This window comes from Meriones unguiculatus, chromosome 3 (genome assembly GCF_030254825.1).
Source record: "Meriones unguiculatus strain TT.TT164.6M chromosome 3, Bangor_MerUng_6.1, whole genome shotgun sequence".
NCBI classification, from domain to species: domain Eukaryota; kingdom Metazoa; phylum Chordata; class Mammalia; order Rodentia; family Muridae; genus Meriones; species Meriones unguiculatus.
In genome coordinates this window covers 9,240,045-9,257,637 of record NC_083351.1, presented here as the reverse complement: position 1 = coordinate 9,257,637, position 17,593 = coordinate 9,240,045, and the positions used below count along the sequence as shown (strand labels likewise).

The following is a 17,593-nucleotide window of genomic DNA, read 5'->3' as shown; positions in this document are numbered from 1 at the left end:
CTCCCTGCTGTTCATATTCCTGAGGAACAAAATCAAACAAAACAGAACTACACAAACAAAAGCAACTTGGGAAGGTTCATTTCATCTTCCCGCTTGTCCATCACCCAGAAAGGTTGGGGCAGGAACCTGGAGGCAAGACTGAAGCAGAGACCATGGAGGAACACTGCTTACTGGCTTGCTCCCCATCGCTTGTCCAGCTTGCCTTCTCTTACCACCCAGGACCACCTACCCAAGGGTGGCACCTGCCAGTGGCACCGCCCACAGTGGGCTGGGTCCTCATACATCCATACATCAACCGTCAATCAAGAAAATGTCCCCAGCCTTGCTCACAGCTGATCTGGTGGAGGCATTTTCTGAACTGAAGTTCCCTCTTCCCAAGTAACTCTGGCTTGTGTCAAGTCGACAAGGAGCCAGCCAGCATGTGGCATCTGAAGAAGGCAGCATCTGGGGGCGGAGACTCCAAGAAGCCCAGCGGCTTGGAGGAGGCAGAGTTGCCCACAGAATTCTCAGACCTGGCCAGCGGCCTGCAAGTTGTGCAGAGCTCCAGGCTTGCAGCTTTCATGTGCCATCAGGTGAGCTGTGATGGGCTTTTCGGAGACACGGCTGCTCTTGAGTCATCCCTGTTTCTGTAACCCCTATAATCTGTGTTAGCAACCCCATTTAAAAAAATAAAAACTCATTTGTTCATTGAGGTCAGCCATGCCTCCGCAGTTAAAAACACTGGCTGCTCTTGCAGAGTGCCCAGGTTCAATCCCAGGGCTGGCACGGCAGCACACAATCACCCGTGTCTCCCGTTCCAAGTGATCTGGTGTCTTCTTCTGGCTCCCCAGCCTCTGCATTCACGTGGTGCATACATACATGCAAACAAAACAGCTGTACTCACGTAACAACAAATTTAAATACGCAAAACAAAAGCTCATTAGTTCACCAGGTCAGGCTGTGGTGTGATCGACATCTGCCTCTGTGGGATGAGTAAAAGTGTGTGCCGCATCTCGTCCCGGGAACAGACCAGCACTGCTACACAGAGCAATCGCTTCCGGTGCCCGACACAGACAGCAGAGGAGCCCTGACAGCAACAGCCAGAGGCCCTGTGTCTCCTTCTCTAGGAAACCCTGACAGCCAGTTCCAAGCTCCCAACACCCACAAGAGACTGACCTTCTGACCCGCTCTCTATCATCTTGAAGGGCCTACTCTCTTCTGCATGAACTTTGCTGGTAACCTTCTTGCCATCACCACCCGGCCCTGAAGTCCAGGACCAGGGATTGAAGGTGCTGGTCTCACCATGAAAGGACATTCACCTTTACTTTCTACTTTGCTCCAGAGGGCATGAGGTCGTGTGTGGTATTGGTACAGGAGGGCCCAACCTCCCGTGGGCCACGTCATTCCCTGGGCTGTATAAGAAAGCTATGAATGAGCCTGAGTGAGCCAGCATTGTTCCTCCATGGTTCCTGCCCTGATTTCCACCAATGATGGGTTGTAAATTGGAAGTGTAAGCCAAGTAAACACCCTCCTCCCCAACTTGCTTTTGGCCCAAGTGTTTTATCACAGCAACAGGAGGAAGCCAACAGGACCCCACTGGGGGGGGGGGCGGCTGATGCAGCTCCCCTCTCCTGCCCCAGGCCTGGGATGTTCCTGCTGGCACCCTGGTTCTCAGGTCCCTGGACACGGACCGAATGGCAACTCAGCAGAGCTTCTCAGCCACACCAAGCTTGCAGACCCCAACGCTGCCTTTTGCATATGTGGAAATCTGCTCCTGCTGGAGAACCCTGACATCACTTCTGCTCATTAAAGAGTGCTCAGGTGAAAAGACAGAACTGTGGACTCTCACTCTCCTGGCCTCACGTAGTATTTGGGCATCAGTGAAGATCTTCTCAGAACACAGCACAAAATGTGGATTTGTATACTTCTGCAAGTCTACTGCATCCAAAGCGAATGAGATCTCCATAAGCAAAATTTCTCAGAATATCTTAGAGGGGCTGGAGAGGTGGCTCAGGAGCTAAGAGCATGAGCTGCTCTTGCACAGGACCCAAGTTCAATTCCTAGCACCCACCTGTCGGCTAGTTCCAGAGACTCTATTTCTCTGTCTCTCCACCCCTCCAACACATACACACACAGAGGAGGAAGAGGAGTGACCCGAGATCACAAGAGGTTGTCCAGTGTTAGCTGACCATGCTAACGCACTGTCTGGCAAAATCATGTGCTACATGAAGGTAGCAAAGGGACGCCCCACCGCTGGTCTTCCTGAAGCCTCTGATTTCTCTTGTTCCTAAATCAGAGCCTACTCCCCCTTTTCTCCAGCCCAGAATCCAAAACATGGAAGACAGCCTGAAAATGGAAAATTAGCGTGCCCACACTCGTGTTTCACACTCGCTCCGCACTTTTATTGTTCGCTTTTTTTTCACATGGCAGATACAGAGCCGTCTTCAGCATGACCTTAGAACCATGCTGGAAGACCTCCACTGACCAGGAAACACCAATCTTGACACAAGTTTCTCTTCGCTTTCCTGACAATTTGGAAAGTGTTGAAGGGTGACCCAGCACAATTTGCACATGCAGAGAGAGGAGAGAGAGAGAGAGAGAGAGAGAGAGAGAGAGAGAGAGAGAGAATCCCCCAAGAGCCCAGCAACATTTTTCAGAGTTTGCCAAACTTCGGCTGAAAGCAGCTTGCCAAGGCTTCGGGTTCGTGAGCTTTCCTGGCTGCTGGGAGGGCCTGGGGTACAGTGACCAGCTGTGGGGTGCACTGTGTCAGTGGGGTTAGCAAGAGCCGCAAGTCCATGCTGCTTGGAAGAATTAACTGCAGGGTGTACAGAAGGAAAAATTCCAGTTGAAGAAATAAAAAATAAAAATAAAAAATAAAGGACACCAGAGTTTAGCTGGGCAGATGAAGAAGAAAACTGTGACACTGGACAATGCTGGGTGCTTTTCTGCCCATGTGAGGGTTTACAGGGACATTTTCTCCTGGATCCGTTAGTCCCCTTACTGCAGCCAGTCGACTGATCAATTAAATAACACACGTTATAAAACTTTAAAAACGGGGCATTTACAGTTGGGGCCATAAATACGTGCTTTTAAAAGTGTCTACATACATATTTACAGAGTCGCAAGATCAACCATAGTAGCCCTGAAAAAGAAAGCCCCTCTCTTGTATGACCACTCTCCCAAGTCCTGTCCCCCTGCTCTGACATGTTGGGTCCAAAACGAAGCTGAGGAAACAGCACCAAAATCCTCTCAGGCACCCTCTGCCCCAAAGGCACAAACCCCAAGAACCTCAGTGATCCAGGTCCAAACTCTAAGCTCAGCCCTATGTTTCTCCCAGACTCCAACTGTCCGCCCCAGAGCAGGGGGCCTGCCAGCCCTGCCCTTCCCAGAAGGTGAACTTTACAGCTTCTGGAAACCATGCATTCAAAAACTCCTGGAATTTTGTTGTTGTTTGTTTGTTTTAACCCATCCCTATACTTACTATTCTTTTCCTTTGCTTCCCTCTGCAGCTAACTTTCAAAGTTCAGATGCTAACAGTGTAGGAGGTCCCACCAAAGGAGACAAAGAAGGGCACAGGAGAGGCACACCTAACCAAGGCTCCTTCTAAATGAGAGAGACCAGAGTCTGTATCCTGGGCACGCGGTCTCTAGGGTTCCCGGCAAGAGACTTCAGAGCACTGGATTCTAGAACCTCAAAGGAGGAAATGACTCAAAAGCTGGCAGCTCTGCTTACTTAGGGAGAAAAGGGGTTTCTTAGTGCTTGGGCCAAGGCTCAGGCTCAGCCCTGATGGAGCTATATGTTATGTGCTACTGATTCCCAGAGACAGTGTGAGGAAAAGGTCAGTGAGGGTGGGGGTGGCATGAAGGGGAGCTTGGCCGCTGAAAGGTCATCCTTAGACAGGACCTCTCTCCAACACTCAGGGCCAGATCAAAGTCCCAGCGATGGCAAACGGCAGCTCAAGAAGCACAAAGCAGGGTCAAGGAACTCTTTTAAAAAATTGCATAGAAGGAGATGCCCCTCCCGGGCAGGATGGCTGCACCACAGAGCACGGTTCTGGGCCACGTCCAAGGATCATCCAGAGGAGGCCGTGAAGGCTTCTGCCTTCCTGCTCCAGAGGCTGGGACCTTGGCTTGAAGATCACATGCATGCACCAGCACACACACACATGCACACATGCTCATTCTCTCACTCCCCCTCTCTCTCACTCTCCCTCTCTCTCGATCTTTCGCTCTCACTCTCTTGCTCTCATGACTGGGAGAGGTCAGTACTCTCTGCAGGGCAGAATGCTGGTCCCTTTGGCTTCACTGAGTCCAGGTCACTTCAGGTGCTGAGGAGAAACAAAAAGAAAATGACAATGGTAGCCACGTAGTCACTGCCTCTGTGGCAGTTTACGTTTCCCTGTTTAGTTGTTACATTAAGCAGTTTACTAAAGTGTAACAGACATACAGAGAAAAGTCCCAGTTGATAAACTTTTCACAGCATACATCCAGCATGAGATAAAAACATGACCCCACTGCACCCCGAGCCATCCCCTTAAGGACACCTCTCTGCGAACAGCCATTACCCAGGGTTTTTAGATGCCCTTGCATATCTTCCAGGTGTCGTTCCTGGCTTCCTTCCCTCTTTCCTTCTTCCCATGGTGCTGAGAATTGAACTCAGGACCTCCCACATTCTAGGCTCTATAACTTTTATCACTGAACTACATCCTCAATCCCCTCTTTATTTTGAGACAGTTTCACAATGTGGCCCAAGGAGGCTTTAAACTCAAAAATCCTCCTGCAACGGCTTCCCAAGTGTCTGGTATTAATTATAGGCTTGCACTACCAAGCCTAGCTCAGTTTGGTTGGTTGGTTTTTTGTTTTGTTTTGTTTTTGTTTTTAAACTTAAACACACTGAACTGACGAGCATCTATGCTACCGAGCTTCAGTTTAGCATATCTGTGAAGTTCTAGGTGTGCAGTTATAGCTCTGTCTGTCTGAGCATGCTCTATTTCTGTCCGTCTCACCATGTGGCTGTCGCTCTGTCCATCTGCTGCTTTACAATATGTGTGACATCTGTCCCTCTGGACCACTGCTGATGCACAAGTCAGGGGTTTACAAAGGGGACAGGGGTGCACCTGGAGTAACACCACTGGGAAGTCCTCATGTGTCTGAGAAGCCAGGATGAAGCACTTGGGAACACGTTTCTGCCAAGGTGACCCTGACAGAGGAGTTGCTGGTCCCAGAGGACCACGAGGTCAGTTCTGGTGAACACTAATGGTTGGTCCTCCCATGGTCCAGTGTTGCCCCTTCTTCTCTCAAAGGCTCGAACAGCCCAGGAGGCAGAGAGCAGACTTTCACGTGACACGAAGGAAACAGGCTGAGAGAACTGACTTTCCATGAGGGAGCGTGGGACCTCTTCTCTTTCTTGTGGGCAGTAATCCCTCATTGGGCGCGTCTCCTATGGTTCACCTCCATCTGAGGACCAGTGTTCCAATACACCTTCTACCCCTCAGTCTCCCTCTTGCAGCAGGAGGGAGCTGACCCACAGGCATCCTCCTGAGCTGAGATTCTGTGTGATGCACGGACTTGACAAGCCTTTCTGTACCTGTGTCTGGCCGTGCTCTACAGTGAACGCTGTCTCCCGAGCCCCTCAGGGTGATGGATCAGGACCTTTTGGAGATAATTAGGGCCCCAGCACGTGAGGACATGGTAAGAAAATACTGTCTCCGATCTAGAAGGAAGATCCTCACTAGAACCGACCCCAGCAACCCTCAAGGTTGCTCTCTGGCCTCCGTACCCACACACATGTCCAATGCTGGCTGGCCTGGTGTGGGCAATCATATTTGCCCTGATCTATGGCTGGAGCAGCCACGTTACACAATTTTGAAATGAGTATCTTAATGCCCGAGTCTGTTCGGGATGGCGCCGCAAACTAGCACCGGTGGGCAGCTTCAACACAGAATGGTTTGCCCCTCACCATTCTGGAGGTTGCCAGTCCCCATTCACACATGTGGAGACTCGGAGAAAGTCACGTGTGGTCCTACAGCCAGTAGGACCCTGGTGGTCCAGAACCTACACGCTAAGCCACAAAACACTTCCCTGCAGAGGGCCCCATGTTAGGAGCCATGCTAGGTCATTGATACATCATCCCTCCCACTCACTCACCCAAGACACACCTCAGACCCCACCCCTCAGAATAACGAGCCACTGAGACGGTGGCAGGGTGCCTCTGCCTCCTACCTGTTATGAAGCAGACAAAGCGCCTACTCTTTGAAGAAGGGTCCCTGGAACTGATTTGCTGCTGCGGCCTTGACCTTTCTGCACTGTCTGGTGATGTAAGGGGCTGTCGATGAGGCGCATCGGGATGCCAGGCGGAGACTGTAGCTGCATGGAAAGGAACAGCACAGGTCATCATTGGAACGAGTTTGGGCCTCTGGCATCACTGAAGGGGCAGGAATGTCTTTGATGCCCATATCTCCCAGGCCCAAGCAAGATGGCACTTCCCGTACTTTTAGGCCAGGTACCTGGAGGGGTGGTGGGACTTCCTCATGGAAATGTAAGCCTTTGGACCCTTTGTGTTTCATGGTAGCCTAAATGGGATTCTTTTTTTTTTTTTTTTTCAAGAAAGCTTTATAAAAAGTGTTTGAAAGAGAGATGATCTCCAATCATCAAGCAACTTCTTCTTACACCTTGTACAGCTGGCTTGTACTCAGCTGGGTTCCCACCTCCTCTGGAAAACCTGCTCTCTCTGCCTCTGTGTGTCCACCCTATGCCTCATCCTCGCTTTTCCTCCCCACTGCAGCACCCACCACACTGACCTGCTATTGTGGAACATGGGAGCTGCCTTCCTCCTGGGCACTAACAGCTCTGGGTCACATCTGTTGGCTCAGCACAACAAAAGGAAGAGTGGCTATATGTGCCTGTGGGTCCAGCAGCCCAGGAGGCTGAGGCAGGAGGATAGTGAGATTGGAGCTGGCCTGAATTATACTTTATAGTGAGGCTCTGTCTCAAAGTGAGTAAATGGCTATCAGGTGCCTACACCATGCCCGGACGGTGCTGGGTATTTCATACAGAGCAGCTCCCCTCCTCTTCATATGAGCTACTCAGCTGGGCCCTTGTTACCCTGAATTGGCAGAAGGGGAAAAAAAAAAAACAGAAGCTGAGAGAGCCTGTGGACCAACTGTCTCTCTGGGCACAGAACAAGGGGTAAGCAGGGCTTGGGTGACAGTAGGCTAGTGAGGTGCACAAGGCAGAAGTGGACAGGGCAAGCATTTTCCTGGTTCACCTGCTCGAAGTTAGCAGTATGTAGGGGAGCAGGAGATGGAAACAGGGTCCTCCCTGGAGCTGGCCAACAGAAAGGTGGGAGGCAGTCCTGTTTAACCAAGGCATGTGTTTGGCAATGTCTGGAGGTATTTGGGTTGTCACAAATGTGTGTGTGTGTGTGTGTGTGTGTATGCTGCATATGGTATGCTCAGGAGGTTCTGAAATAGCCCACGGGCAGCAAAGAGCCATGCAGCCAAAGTGTAATACAATAGCGCCCCTTAGCCACAGAGGATCTGCTGCAGGAGTCCCATCCCCAGTGGGAGCCGGGAACTATAGACTATACTGAACCCAATATACGCTGTGTTTACTCCTACATACACGAGTAAAGTCTGACTTAGAAATCAAATGAATCTAACGTGGTGAATCACGCTTGTAACCCCAGCACATGAGAGCTGAGGCAGGGGGATCACATGAGTTTGGGGTCAGCCCGGGCTGGAATAAGAACTCTGAATGTTCCCTTTCCCTTCATATCTCCCTGCACGTTCAGCTTCCCTCTGAGGAGCCTCAACAGCTACCCTCTGACATATCTGTTACCTCCCTTCCTGTGAATCTCTCAAACATTCCAAATCTGCCTCAAGTCTTAAGGAGGGGCGGGGGTGGGGTGGGGCATCCCTCTCTCTGTATCCCTTCCTCCCAAAATGGCAGCAAGCACAGACACTTCCACAAGAGGGCGCACTTTCTCCCCAGCCCAGGTCACTCTCAGAGAGCAGACCAGAAAAGACTGTCATCACCTTTGGCTCAAAGGGAAGACAACTTCAGCCACGCTCACACACATTCCTTCCTGTGTATCCCACATTCCTTCTCTCTAAATCCTCCATTCCAGGAGTCAGGAAAAGCAAATGAATCTGTTTTCACAGATGAGAAATGGAGACATGACTCAAGGACAGGGTCCTGTTCATGGAGTGGCCCAGGCCTTGCATGCCCTGACTGTGGTGAACACTGGGTCACTACCTCCGTGTCTCCCATGAGGGCTGGAGTAAGGCTCCTCTGCAGGGCAGACTCCACCCTGGCCCTGGGAGGCTGAGTGCCTGTGGCACTCTGGAATGAGTCAGTCCTCTAGCTATGGATCATATGAGTTTCTGAGCCCAGCTGCAGGAAATTACGGACCTCATGATACCAGGAATAAGCTGGGAAGCTGAGGTCAGAAACTCTCTCTGACCCCAAGCCTGTGAGCTGATCAGGCTCCATTTCCATGTAGAGGGGACATCACCTGGGCTTTGGAGAACCCCTTCAATTCAGATCCTCATCTCCACCTCTGGCACACACCTTGTCTCTTTTTCTTGGTCACTGACGCTCTTGACATCCTGAAAGCCAGACCAGTGGGAGTCTTGCTGCCCCCTCCTCTGCTGCTGTCGGGGGGTGGGGGGGTGGGGGCAGCTAACTGCTGTACCTTCCTCCCTCAGTTCCTCCCATGAAGCACATCTCCCCAGGTATCCTGCAAGGCTCCGTCCTCACAGGGTTTTCATGGCCACATTGTCTCCCCTCCAGTTGGTTCTGCGGAACTGGGATCTTTTTTCCACGGGGCACACTAGATCAGGGCACCCCTGCACTGAGCTAGCCCCTCCCATCATGCTCAGGGCAAGCCCACCTTTTCCATACGCAGGACACGCAGGGTCCAGCCCCACTGACCTCCCAGTCCACCAGAAACAGAGCCATGTTCCTAAGACTTCCATTCAAGTGGCTGACTTTCCTGAAAAGAAAGCTTTTTTTGGGGGGGAGGAGGGAGGGTTACTGTGCTTCACACTCACTGGCTCTGCTCAGAGGGGTGTATCACCTGTGGCATGCACAAGGTGCCTTCCAGAAGCTGTACTTCAGGAAACAAAGTCCAGGGGACCTTATACACCATGCAGCCTACTCCAGTCTCAACGGACAGACAGATGGTGCAGACACCACTAACAAGGTGTCTCCTTCCCCACACCTGGCACTTGGACAAGGTCTGGAAAAGTCAACCCACTCGGGGCAAGCAGGACGCATGCATCCTCTTGGGCTGCACCCTCTGCCAGGGCAATCTTCCCCCACCCAAGATAGTCACATGACTCCTCTTTCTTTCTCTAGGGCTTTGCTTGGGTGTTAATAACTTCCGACCCCTCCTGGAAGATATATGTGGGTAGCAGTTACACAGACATTTTACTCAGTGGTGTGGCCACTGGTGACTATGGTCCTTAGCAATACTCTAAGCAATACTCAATACAAAACCCTTAGCAACACTCCTGTAAGCAACTCTAATGACACCCATGAATAAATCTCAGAGAGACAGACAGACAGAACAGAGACTAGTTGGGAAGAGAAAGGAGACCAACAGGAGTCAAAGGGGAAGAAGATAACGGGGAGGTGTGAATATGATCAAATTATACTATATCCATGTATTAAAATGTTATAATGAACTTCATTATTATACAATTATGTATAACTAATACATGCAAATAACCTCCCCACATCCAGGCTTCTGCCCTGTGGCCTGTAGAGGAACCTCTACAAAGGAGCTGGGTGCTAGAGCTCAGGCCTCAGACTCCCAAAGGACCATGTTCCTTTTCAGCCCCCAGGAATCTGTGTGAAAGAAATCCAGATAGATTAAGATGCTATGTACAACAGAAATGGGAGTGGGGTCAGAGGTGAGGAAATGATGGGGGAGGTGACCCAAGGGCACAGAGGAGCAGGCCAGGAGCTAAGGCCAAGTCTCAGGCTGTCAGCAACACGTGGGCCCCGGGGGAATGCTTGTTTGTCCTGGTTGCCTCCTGGGAGGCGACAGAGCCCTCGGCGTTGCCCTACCGATCAAGCATCACCAAGCCCCGGGGAACTAGGAAGGAGGTAAGGTCACAGCACCTGAGCTTCTCCTCTCCGGTTCTTTCTTGAGGACAGGGAAAAGCTGAGACCACAGCAAAACAGCAAAGCCACAACAAAAACTACAGGGGGGGGGGAAAAACAAAAAACCTCAAAAGGGGTTGGGGTGTGGCCCAGTTGGTAGAGTGCTGTCGCACCAGCCCTCTGCGGGGGAGGCAAGACGATCAGAAGGCCAAGGTCATCCTGAGCTACAGCAGGAGTTCGAGGCCATGAGACCCTCTCCCAAAATAAGTCGAAGACAGGTCATTCTACCAATAAATCATTTTTAAAAGAAGTAACTTAAAGTGGGAAAAAGACATCAAATCACTGAACAAATTTAAAATATAAACACTGCTAGGTAGTGTAGCAAGACAGCAGCACATGTCACCACCTTCACTAGCTAGACTGAGGTGGCCTTGCAGGTGAGGAGACATGGCAAGGCCCAGAACAATCCCTAGCTAACACCACAAGGTTCCTCCCACAACTCCTGCAACCTGCCCATTGTGCCCCTCTTGAAGCCATATTCGCAGACCTGATGCACACACAGACCACTGCCAAGCACAGCAGGAGGACCAGAAGCACAGCAGCGGGCCTAGGGTGTCAAAGCCTGGCTCCCTGGGCTCACAGGAAGTATACAGTCACAAGGCAAACAAGCATGAAAGACTCCTCAGACCACAGTGGTCAAGTGATCACTATAGACAGCAATGAAGGCAAGGCAGGAGCCCCAGAGTGTGCAAAGAGCAGGTGAGGGCTGCAGAGTCTTCAAGGGAAGGCTTCAGGTGTGAGCTGCCAAATGCAGTTCTCCATAGCACTTGGTTCTTACAGGTGGGAGCAGCATGTGCGGAAGCCCTGAGGTGAGGCATATCTAAAATCACCAGAGAGGTAAAGATGAGCAGAAGGATCTTGTAGGCCCTGAGGGAACTGAGAACTTGCTTGTCCCTGAGGTAACAACTGTGGGTTTCCAGGGCCAGAACTGAGAAGACCAGCTTGGAGGCACCGGATGCCATCCAGGAAGAAGTGATGGGGACCTGATCTTTGCAGACTGCTGGAGGCTGAGCTATGAAGAGCTGCAGATTTGGCCACATTGGGGTCACGGCAGATGGAGGGCAGGCAATGACAGAGTAGGACATAGGGGTGTAAAGAGGGCATGTAGTTTAGCTTAGCTCCTGCTGCTGTGGGGACCGGGCTCCAGGGAGAGCCAGCCAGAGGGAGGGGATTCAGCTTGAAATACTGACTAGGCACCCAAGGGGAATGCCAGGTACATGGCTGGCCCAAGAACCAGATGAGAATATGCCATCTGGGACTTGTCAGCATCCAGAGATGAAGGTAAATGGAAGGGGTTCAGCAGCCAAGAGCAACGGAATGTGGGAAGAGTGGAAATAATCTGGGTCAAGGTATAAAGTATCTTGGGGAGAAGACAGGTTAACAGTGACCACCATTACAGTGACACAACACCAGGCCCCAGACCCATCACATGCTCAGTTTCCCAGAGGCCAGTGCTAACCTTGGGTGGAGTGGTTTCACAGCTGGCAGCGATAAATGCTGGGCACTGATGTCAAGAGAGGGCTGAGGGGAAGCACACGGAGGTCCATGGGAGCAGGGAGAGGACCTGGGCGGGAGCAGCTGACTTCAGGGGACAGGTGCTCTCCAAGGCATGAGGGAGCCTGAGGACCTCGGCCTGGCCTTCTCCTGGCGCACCGCTCTCTCAAGCAGTCTACGTTGTGCCTCACATCAGATGGCTTACCGACTCCATACATCAGCGGCACAGTTTCCTGGGAAGCAGTACTGGGTATTCTGTGTTATGCCAGTGGTGGAGGGGAAGGGCAAAGGGTTGGAAGCTGGAGTGAAGGGGTAGAAAGCCTGAGGCTATGCTTCTGCCTTGCTGGGGGGCCTCCAAAATGCCGCCAGAGACTCACCTGCAAAATGAGTATCTCAAGAAGGGGTGGTGGTGTCGCACAGCTAAACACCGGGGGTGGGGAAGGTGGTGTTTTGGGTCCCTTGCAGGAGTTCCTTCCATGCCCTGCTCTGCAAGTCAGGGCTGCCAAGACCTTGTTTTATTGTGAGAAAGAAGTTCACAGGCGTGAAGGCACCAGCAGTCAAAGTTTACAAGGAAGCAGTCAAGATCTGAATCCAGCCCTGACATAGGCCCACCCCCACAGTGGTGGTGATGAAGGGCTCTTCAGTGTGGGGTTCTTGTGCCCTAGAACAGCTAGACAGAGCCTCAAGGAGCAAGCTGGTTCTGCTCTGAGGCTGGCCTTGTCCAGGCTCAGAGGAAGTTGGGAACAAAGGTTCTCTAACTCAGATGCTCAAAGGGACCCCCGGGATGCCTAAAATACTCAAGATAGGGTCTCCCAGAGCTCAGCGCCAGGATGTTGAGAACACGCTCTGAGAGCTGGTGAGCTCCATACTTCTGCTCAAAGTGAAGTCCACAGACTGACAGCGCAGTAACCATGAGGTGGGTGGAACCCACAGATGCTCAATAGCAACAGTCTGGGACTAGAGGCTTAAAAGGAGACCCCATGGGGAACACGCTGAAGCCACGGGAACCTGCAGCTAAGGACAGGCAGGTGGAGCCTGACGGGTGGGGCTTCCTGTTCTGGATTGGGGCTGGTGCCAAGGAACTGTCTGTGAATAAAGCCCCCTCTGCGCAGGAGTGTGTGGAGGAATGTGCACACGTTGACAGCGACATAAGGGAGTGCACACCCGCTCAGCAGGGCTAAATGGCTCAGCAGGTAAAAATGCTCATGGTGGAAGGTTGAGTAGCTGAGTCTGGTTCCTGAAAACTACATAAAAAAAGCCAGAGGCAGGGGTGAGGGTCTGTCGCCCTGGCACTCCTCCAGGGAGATGAGAGAGACAGGGACAAGAGACTTACCTGGTGTACAAGTCAACCTCACAGCATGGCGGAAACAAGGGAGATGGTCTCAAGAGGAGGGGGGAGGGGAACCAGCTCTCCAAAGTTACCTTCTCTGACCCACACACGCACCATAGAATGAGGACATCTGTACACACACACACACACACACACATTTTTTAAAAAAAGAAGAAAGAAATTGCTCGGCTTGGAGGGTTGGGATTCTTTCTGGTTGAGACATCCAAAGTCTCTATGGTCCTATGACACTGGGACAAGCTGCAACTGACATGGGAAGTTGACATGGGGAGTTGGCAAGCACAAGGCTCCTACCTTATGGGTCTCCTCAATACCATAAGATGGTCATTCCTTTTCTATGGCTGAGGAGACAGTGGTAAAGGGGTTGTGACCACCTCTCCACTGACAATCTCCTCTTGTTTCCAACAGGCCCGTTAAAGCCCTGGCCTCTTATTCATCCAAAAGGTCCATCTATTGAGCTCGACCTGGTTGGGGCTTCTAGGTCAAATCTGTTTTGTCTGAACTTGAAATCGGCAGTATGTGGCAAGCTCCTAATACTTGACCCAGATAACAGGAAGGCTGGCAGGCCAGCCAAGTCTGAGGATCTCAGCCAAGGAGGCTGCCAGTGGGGAAACCCCTATGTGGATGCCTCCCTCCACCCACAACAGGAAGAGACCAGCCTAGTTCATGGTCAGACGAGGAAGCTGAGCCAGAGGGTGCAAGGGACTTGCTAAATGCAGCGCTGTGGGATACTCTTGGTAAGGGGGCTAGCACTGGCTTCTGACTCACAGGGCAAGAGCAGCCCTAGAACACAGAAGAAACCCTGGGAGTCAGGTAATGGCCCTGACTGGACAGACTATCCTTTCCCTTCCAGCTCAGCCCAAACACCAGTTGCAAAGAAGTCAAAGGGCAGCTTGTATCTGCTCATTTCCAACCCACGGAGCAATCACTGCCCTGGGCATAAAGGGGCACTCAGAAAGTGCACCCCGAAACGGTAAGGAACAAATCTACATCCAGGCTCTCTAAGCAGCTACACCTCCAACCTGCAGAAGGACAGTCGCCTAAGAGTCAAATTCTCCAAGCACCAGCTTTCCAGGTTTCATTCACTGCTACAGTCCTGCCCAGAACATGGGACAAGGTGCCTACTTTTACAACTCTGTGAACACATCTGCAGCTTCAGACCTCCTCCCTCCCCACCTCCCACCCCCCACCCCCCATCCCCAGTGCTGCCCTTTAGTTTCAGGGGCAGCAACTCTGCAGGAACCCAGCCACTACCTGTGGCATGTCCATTCAGGTAAGGAAGCCTGAGCCAGCATATAAGAATGATCCCGCCCTCCCCCACTACAAACTTCCTCCTCTCTACATCTCTCTCCTGCAAATTTCCAGTCTCTCCTTTCCCTCCAGTTGAGTCAAAATACACCATTTGCAGGAAGCTGAGAAGAAAATGAACACATATGCCAGGAATGCTGAGTGCCAGAAAATTAGACTCCCAGTATGGGACACCTAGAGAAGGACAGTCTCCAGGACATCATATGGAAATGCTCCTTCTAGTGACAAAATCCTTTGGAAATGCTGAGACATCATTATGACCTGTCCAGTGGCACATATCTGTAATCCAGAACTCAGGAAGGCAGAGGCAGGTAGATCTGTGAGTTTGAGGCCAGCCTGGTCCAAAAGCAAATCCAGGACAGAGAAATGCTGCCTTAAAACAACAAATAATAAATAAATAAATAAATAAATAAATAAAAATAAATGAATGAATAGAGATGAACCTAACCAAAGATGTTAAAAGATGAAGTGAGCACCAGGGCAAAGCAAGGTTTGACCTTAATGGAGTTTGCTGTTGTTGGCACAGAGGTTCTCACAAGCTTTGTGTGTTTATCAGCTCTGCCTACAGGACTCCAGATCTTGGCATAAGATGCCAGTGGTGAACATGGTTTATCACAAGAACAAGACCAAGGCTGATCTTACAGGGGTGAGCGGCTCACACAGGCCTTTCTGGCCTCACCTCCGTGGAGAAGCCTGGCGTTCCTGGCTGGCAGTGTCTCAGACACAGGGCTGGCACTGTCACTGGAAAGGCACGCTTAGCATGTGATTGCATGGACATTAGTCAATGGGAATGGAGCTGCCAAAAGAGCAGACATCACGGGATGGGGCCAGGTCCCGCCTTTGGCTTGTGTGCTTTCCCCCAAAGCCCTCACCCTGTCTGGCGCCAACCTCAACAGTTTAACCTGCTCCGCACACTGGAGATGGTGCAGCCTCAGGTCATCTGTCCCACCCTGTGCTGCTCCTCCAGCTCACTGGGTGGAGGCCTTCCAGAAAGGCTCCTCCTGGCTGGGGACAGGCCTGTCCCAGCTAGATGCTACTACTTGGGAAACCCACAGGCTTGAGCTAGGTGCAGACAGGTATAGAATGAAACCCTCCCCTCATACTTCCTCCCCCTTACCTGCCCTTGCTCATGGCATGCTGGGGGACTTGTTCCCTGAAACTTACTCACCAAGAACGAAGATAGGTATGCCGGCATTTCAGAGAGGGTAACCAGCTTGCCTATGCAGACACCTGGCCTAAAGAACCCGGACTGAAATTCCAGCAGTACAGACCGCAAGGGTAGGAGGCAGCTCAGTACTGACTCAACTTGTTTCCCCAATTTATCTGCTAACTCACTGGCACTACGGGAGGTGGCCATGAGCCACGCTCAAACACTGCACACTTATGATGTTCCCCAAGGGGAGGGATCTGCTCAGGGCCTATGCTAAACCTTAAGAGGAAGAACAAATACAGTTTAATTTCATGTGCTCACGTGCATGTGAAAGATGGAGAAAGACCTGGTGTTGATCCCTTGGTGCTGCACTGCCCAGCTTATTTTTTTTAAGACAGGATCTCTTGTTGGCCTGGAAGTCACCAAGGAGTCTGAGCTATCTGGCCAGGGAGCTCTCAGGATTCCATTTCTGCCTCCCCAGGGCTGGGACACACTGGGCGGTCACACTGGGCTTGCTCTCACGAACAATGCTACTTTCGTTACTGACACCTGGGAAGCAAGCAGTGGGGCTCAAGATTTAGAGGCGTCGGGCTGTAACCGTTTGGGCTGTAACCATTGCCTACAGTATGCTGGGGCAGATGAGCTCAACCGTTGTCATTCGGTCCACAGCTGGTGTCATGGCAGAGGGTTAGTGTTTCTGGGACCTCCCCACCCTCCCACCTCCTGTGCTTCAATTCCTTGAGCAACAGTGAACACTACTACTCAGCAACTGGGAAGACCTGTTTTCTTCATCTGCAGCATCACCCTTTGATGCCGTCAGCCGCTTTACTACGGCAGCTCTCACAGGTGTGATGGAGAAACCACCAAGGTGAGTGATACGAGGCTGTGGAACGAGGTTTTGAAAACATGTTCAAACATAGCCCAGCCGAGCGGGTACAGCACTGTGCAATCAGGCAACAAAGAAATCAACAAGAAGGGGCTTCCGTATTCTGGGTGAAAATGACAACACACAAGAGGAGGTGTCCGCAATGTATCCTGGGTGGCTGCGCTGGAACGGGAGACCCATAGATGCCAAGTGTCAGGACTGAAGTAGATGTTCCTATTTTCAGGCCCCAAATTTGGAAGAGCATAATTCTGCAAGCCCATATTGAAAGCTCAACTCCCTACACTCAGGAGGCTTACAGGCCAAACTCACCTGTTAGTTCTGTCTGTGCTGTGCTCCGGTGTGCAATGTGAAGGAAGAAGCCAGCTTTCCCACAGCCTCTGAATGTAAAGACTGCTGCTACCCTGTTTTGCCGTTTGATCGGCTGTCATGTTTATGTATGTACATGTGAGTACACATGTGGGTGCAGGTGAAGGCCAGAAGACAAACTTGAGTGCCACTCTCGGAAATGCTGCCCATGTCCTTTGAAACAGGTTAATGCTCAATGGCTTGGAGCTTGCCAGTTAGGACAGGCTGAGTGGTCACAGAGCCCTAGGGAATCCACCTGTCTCTGTCTCCAAGTGGGTTCTGGGGACTGAACTCGGCATTGTGCTTACAAGGCAAGTTCTTCCCCAACTGCGCGGTCTCCCCAGCTCACACCATGCACCCTGCCCCTTGAGGACTGCATCCCAAGGCACTGATCTTCCGCCGGGCTTCTCACCGTCTGGCTCTACAAGGTAGCCCCTTGCCTCTCACTAGATTTTAATTGATCATTTCAACAGCTCCAAGAGTCACATTCTCTCCCAAAACTTGAGTTTCATCGGGAGGTCATTGAAGTGGAATAGCTCATGCTATGTAACCGGCCCTAAAATTTTCATTTCTTTTCACTATCCCACAAGCACTGTGTGTAGGGGCTGGGGCTGGGGCAGGTGCTGGGGCACCACAGGGTGGGAAGCTGCTGCATCAAGCTGGCCCAGGTAATGATTCAAGTTCCTATTTCCTCCTTAGGAAAATACAAAGGACAGACAAGCCACAGAATCTTCACTTCTACCTCAGCTGACGTCAGGAGTCCTAGGCTTTGAAGCTATCCCTGATTTACCTGTCACTAAAGGATTATAAAGATGAAACACAAAACAAAACAATTGAAAGAGCCTGACAACTGAACAATACTGTATACCAAGGAGAGATGGTAAAAGCAGGAGGAATGTGGAATGAAAACCGGA

At 51.4% G+C, this 17,593-nt stretch overlaps 1 protein-coding gene across 4 annotated transcripts in view; it reads right to left on the bottom strand.

Moving 5' to 3' along the window:
- Positions 1-2,359: 2,359 nt before the first annotated feature.
- The window catches only part of Prdm2 (PR/SET domain 2), a 103,867-nt gene continuing 88,633 nt past the window's right edge, over positions 2,360-17,593 (bottom strand). For all 4 annotated transcript variants that reach the window (XM_021650239.2, XM_021650240.2, XM_060379127.1 and 1 more), the window contains 2 exons: positions 6,201-6,344; positions 2,360-4,306 (listed from right to left, as the gene is read on the bottom strand). In XM_021650239.2, coding sequence (XP_021505914.1) covers positions 6,224-6,344 — 121 coding nt within the window. In that variant the 3' untranslated portion in view covers positions 2,360-4,306; positions 6,201-6,223. The remainder of the gene's footprint in view (positions 4,307-6,200; positions 6,345-17,593) is intronic.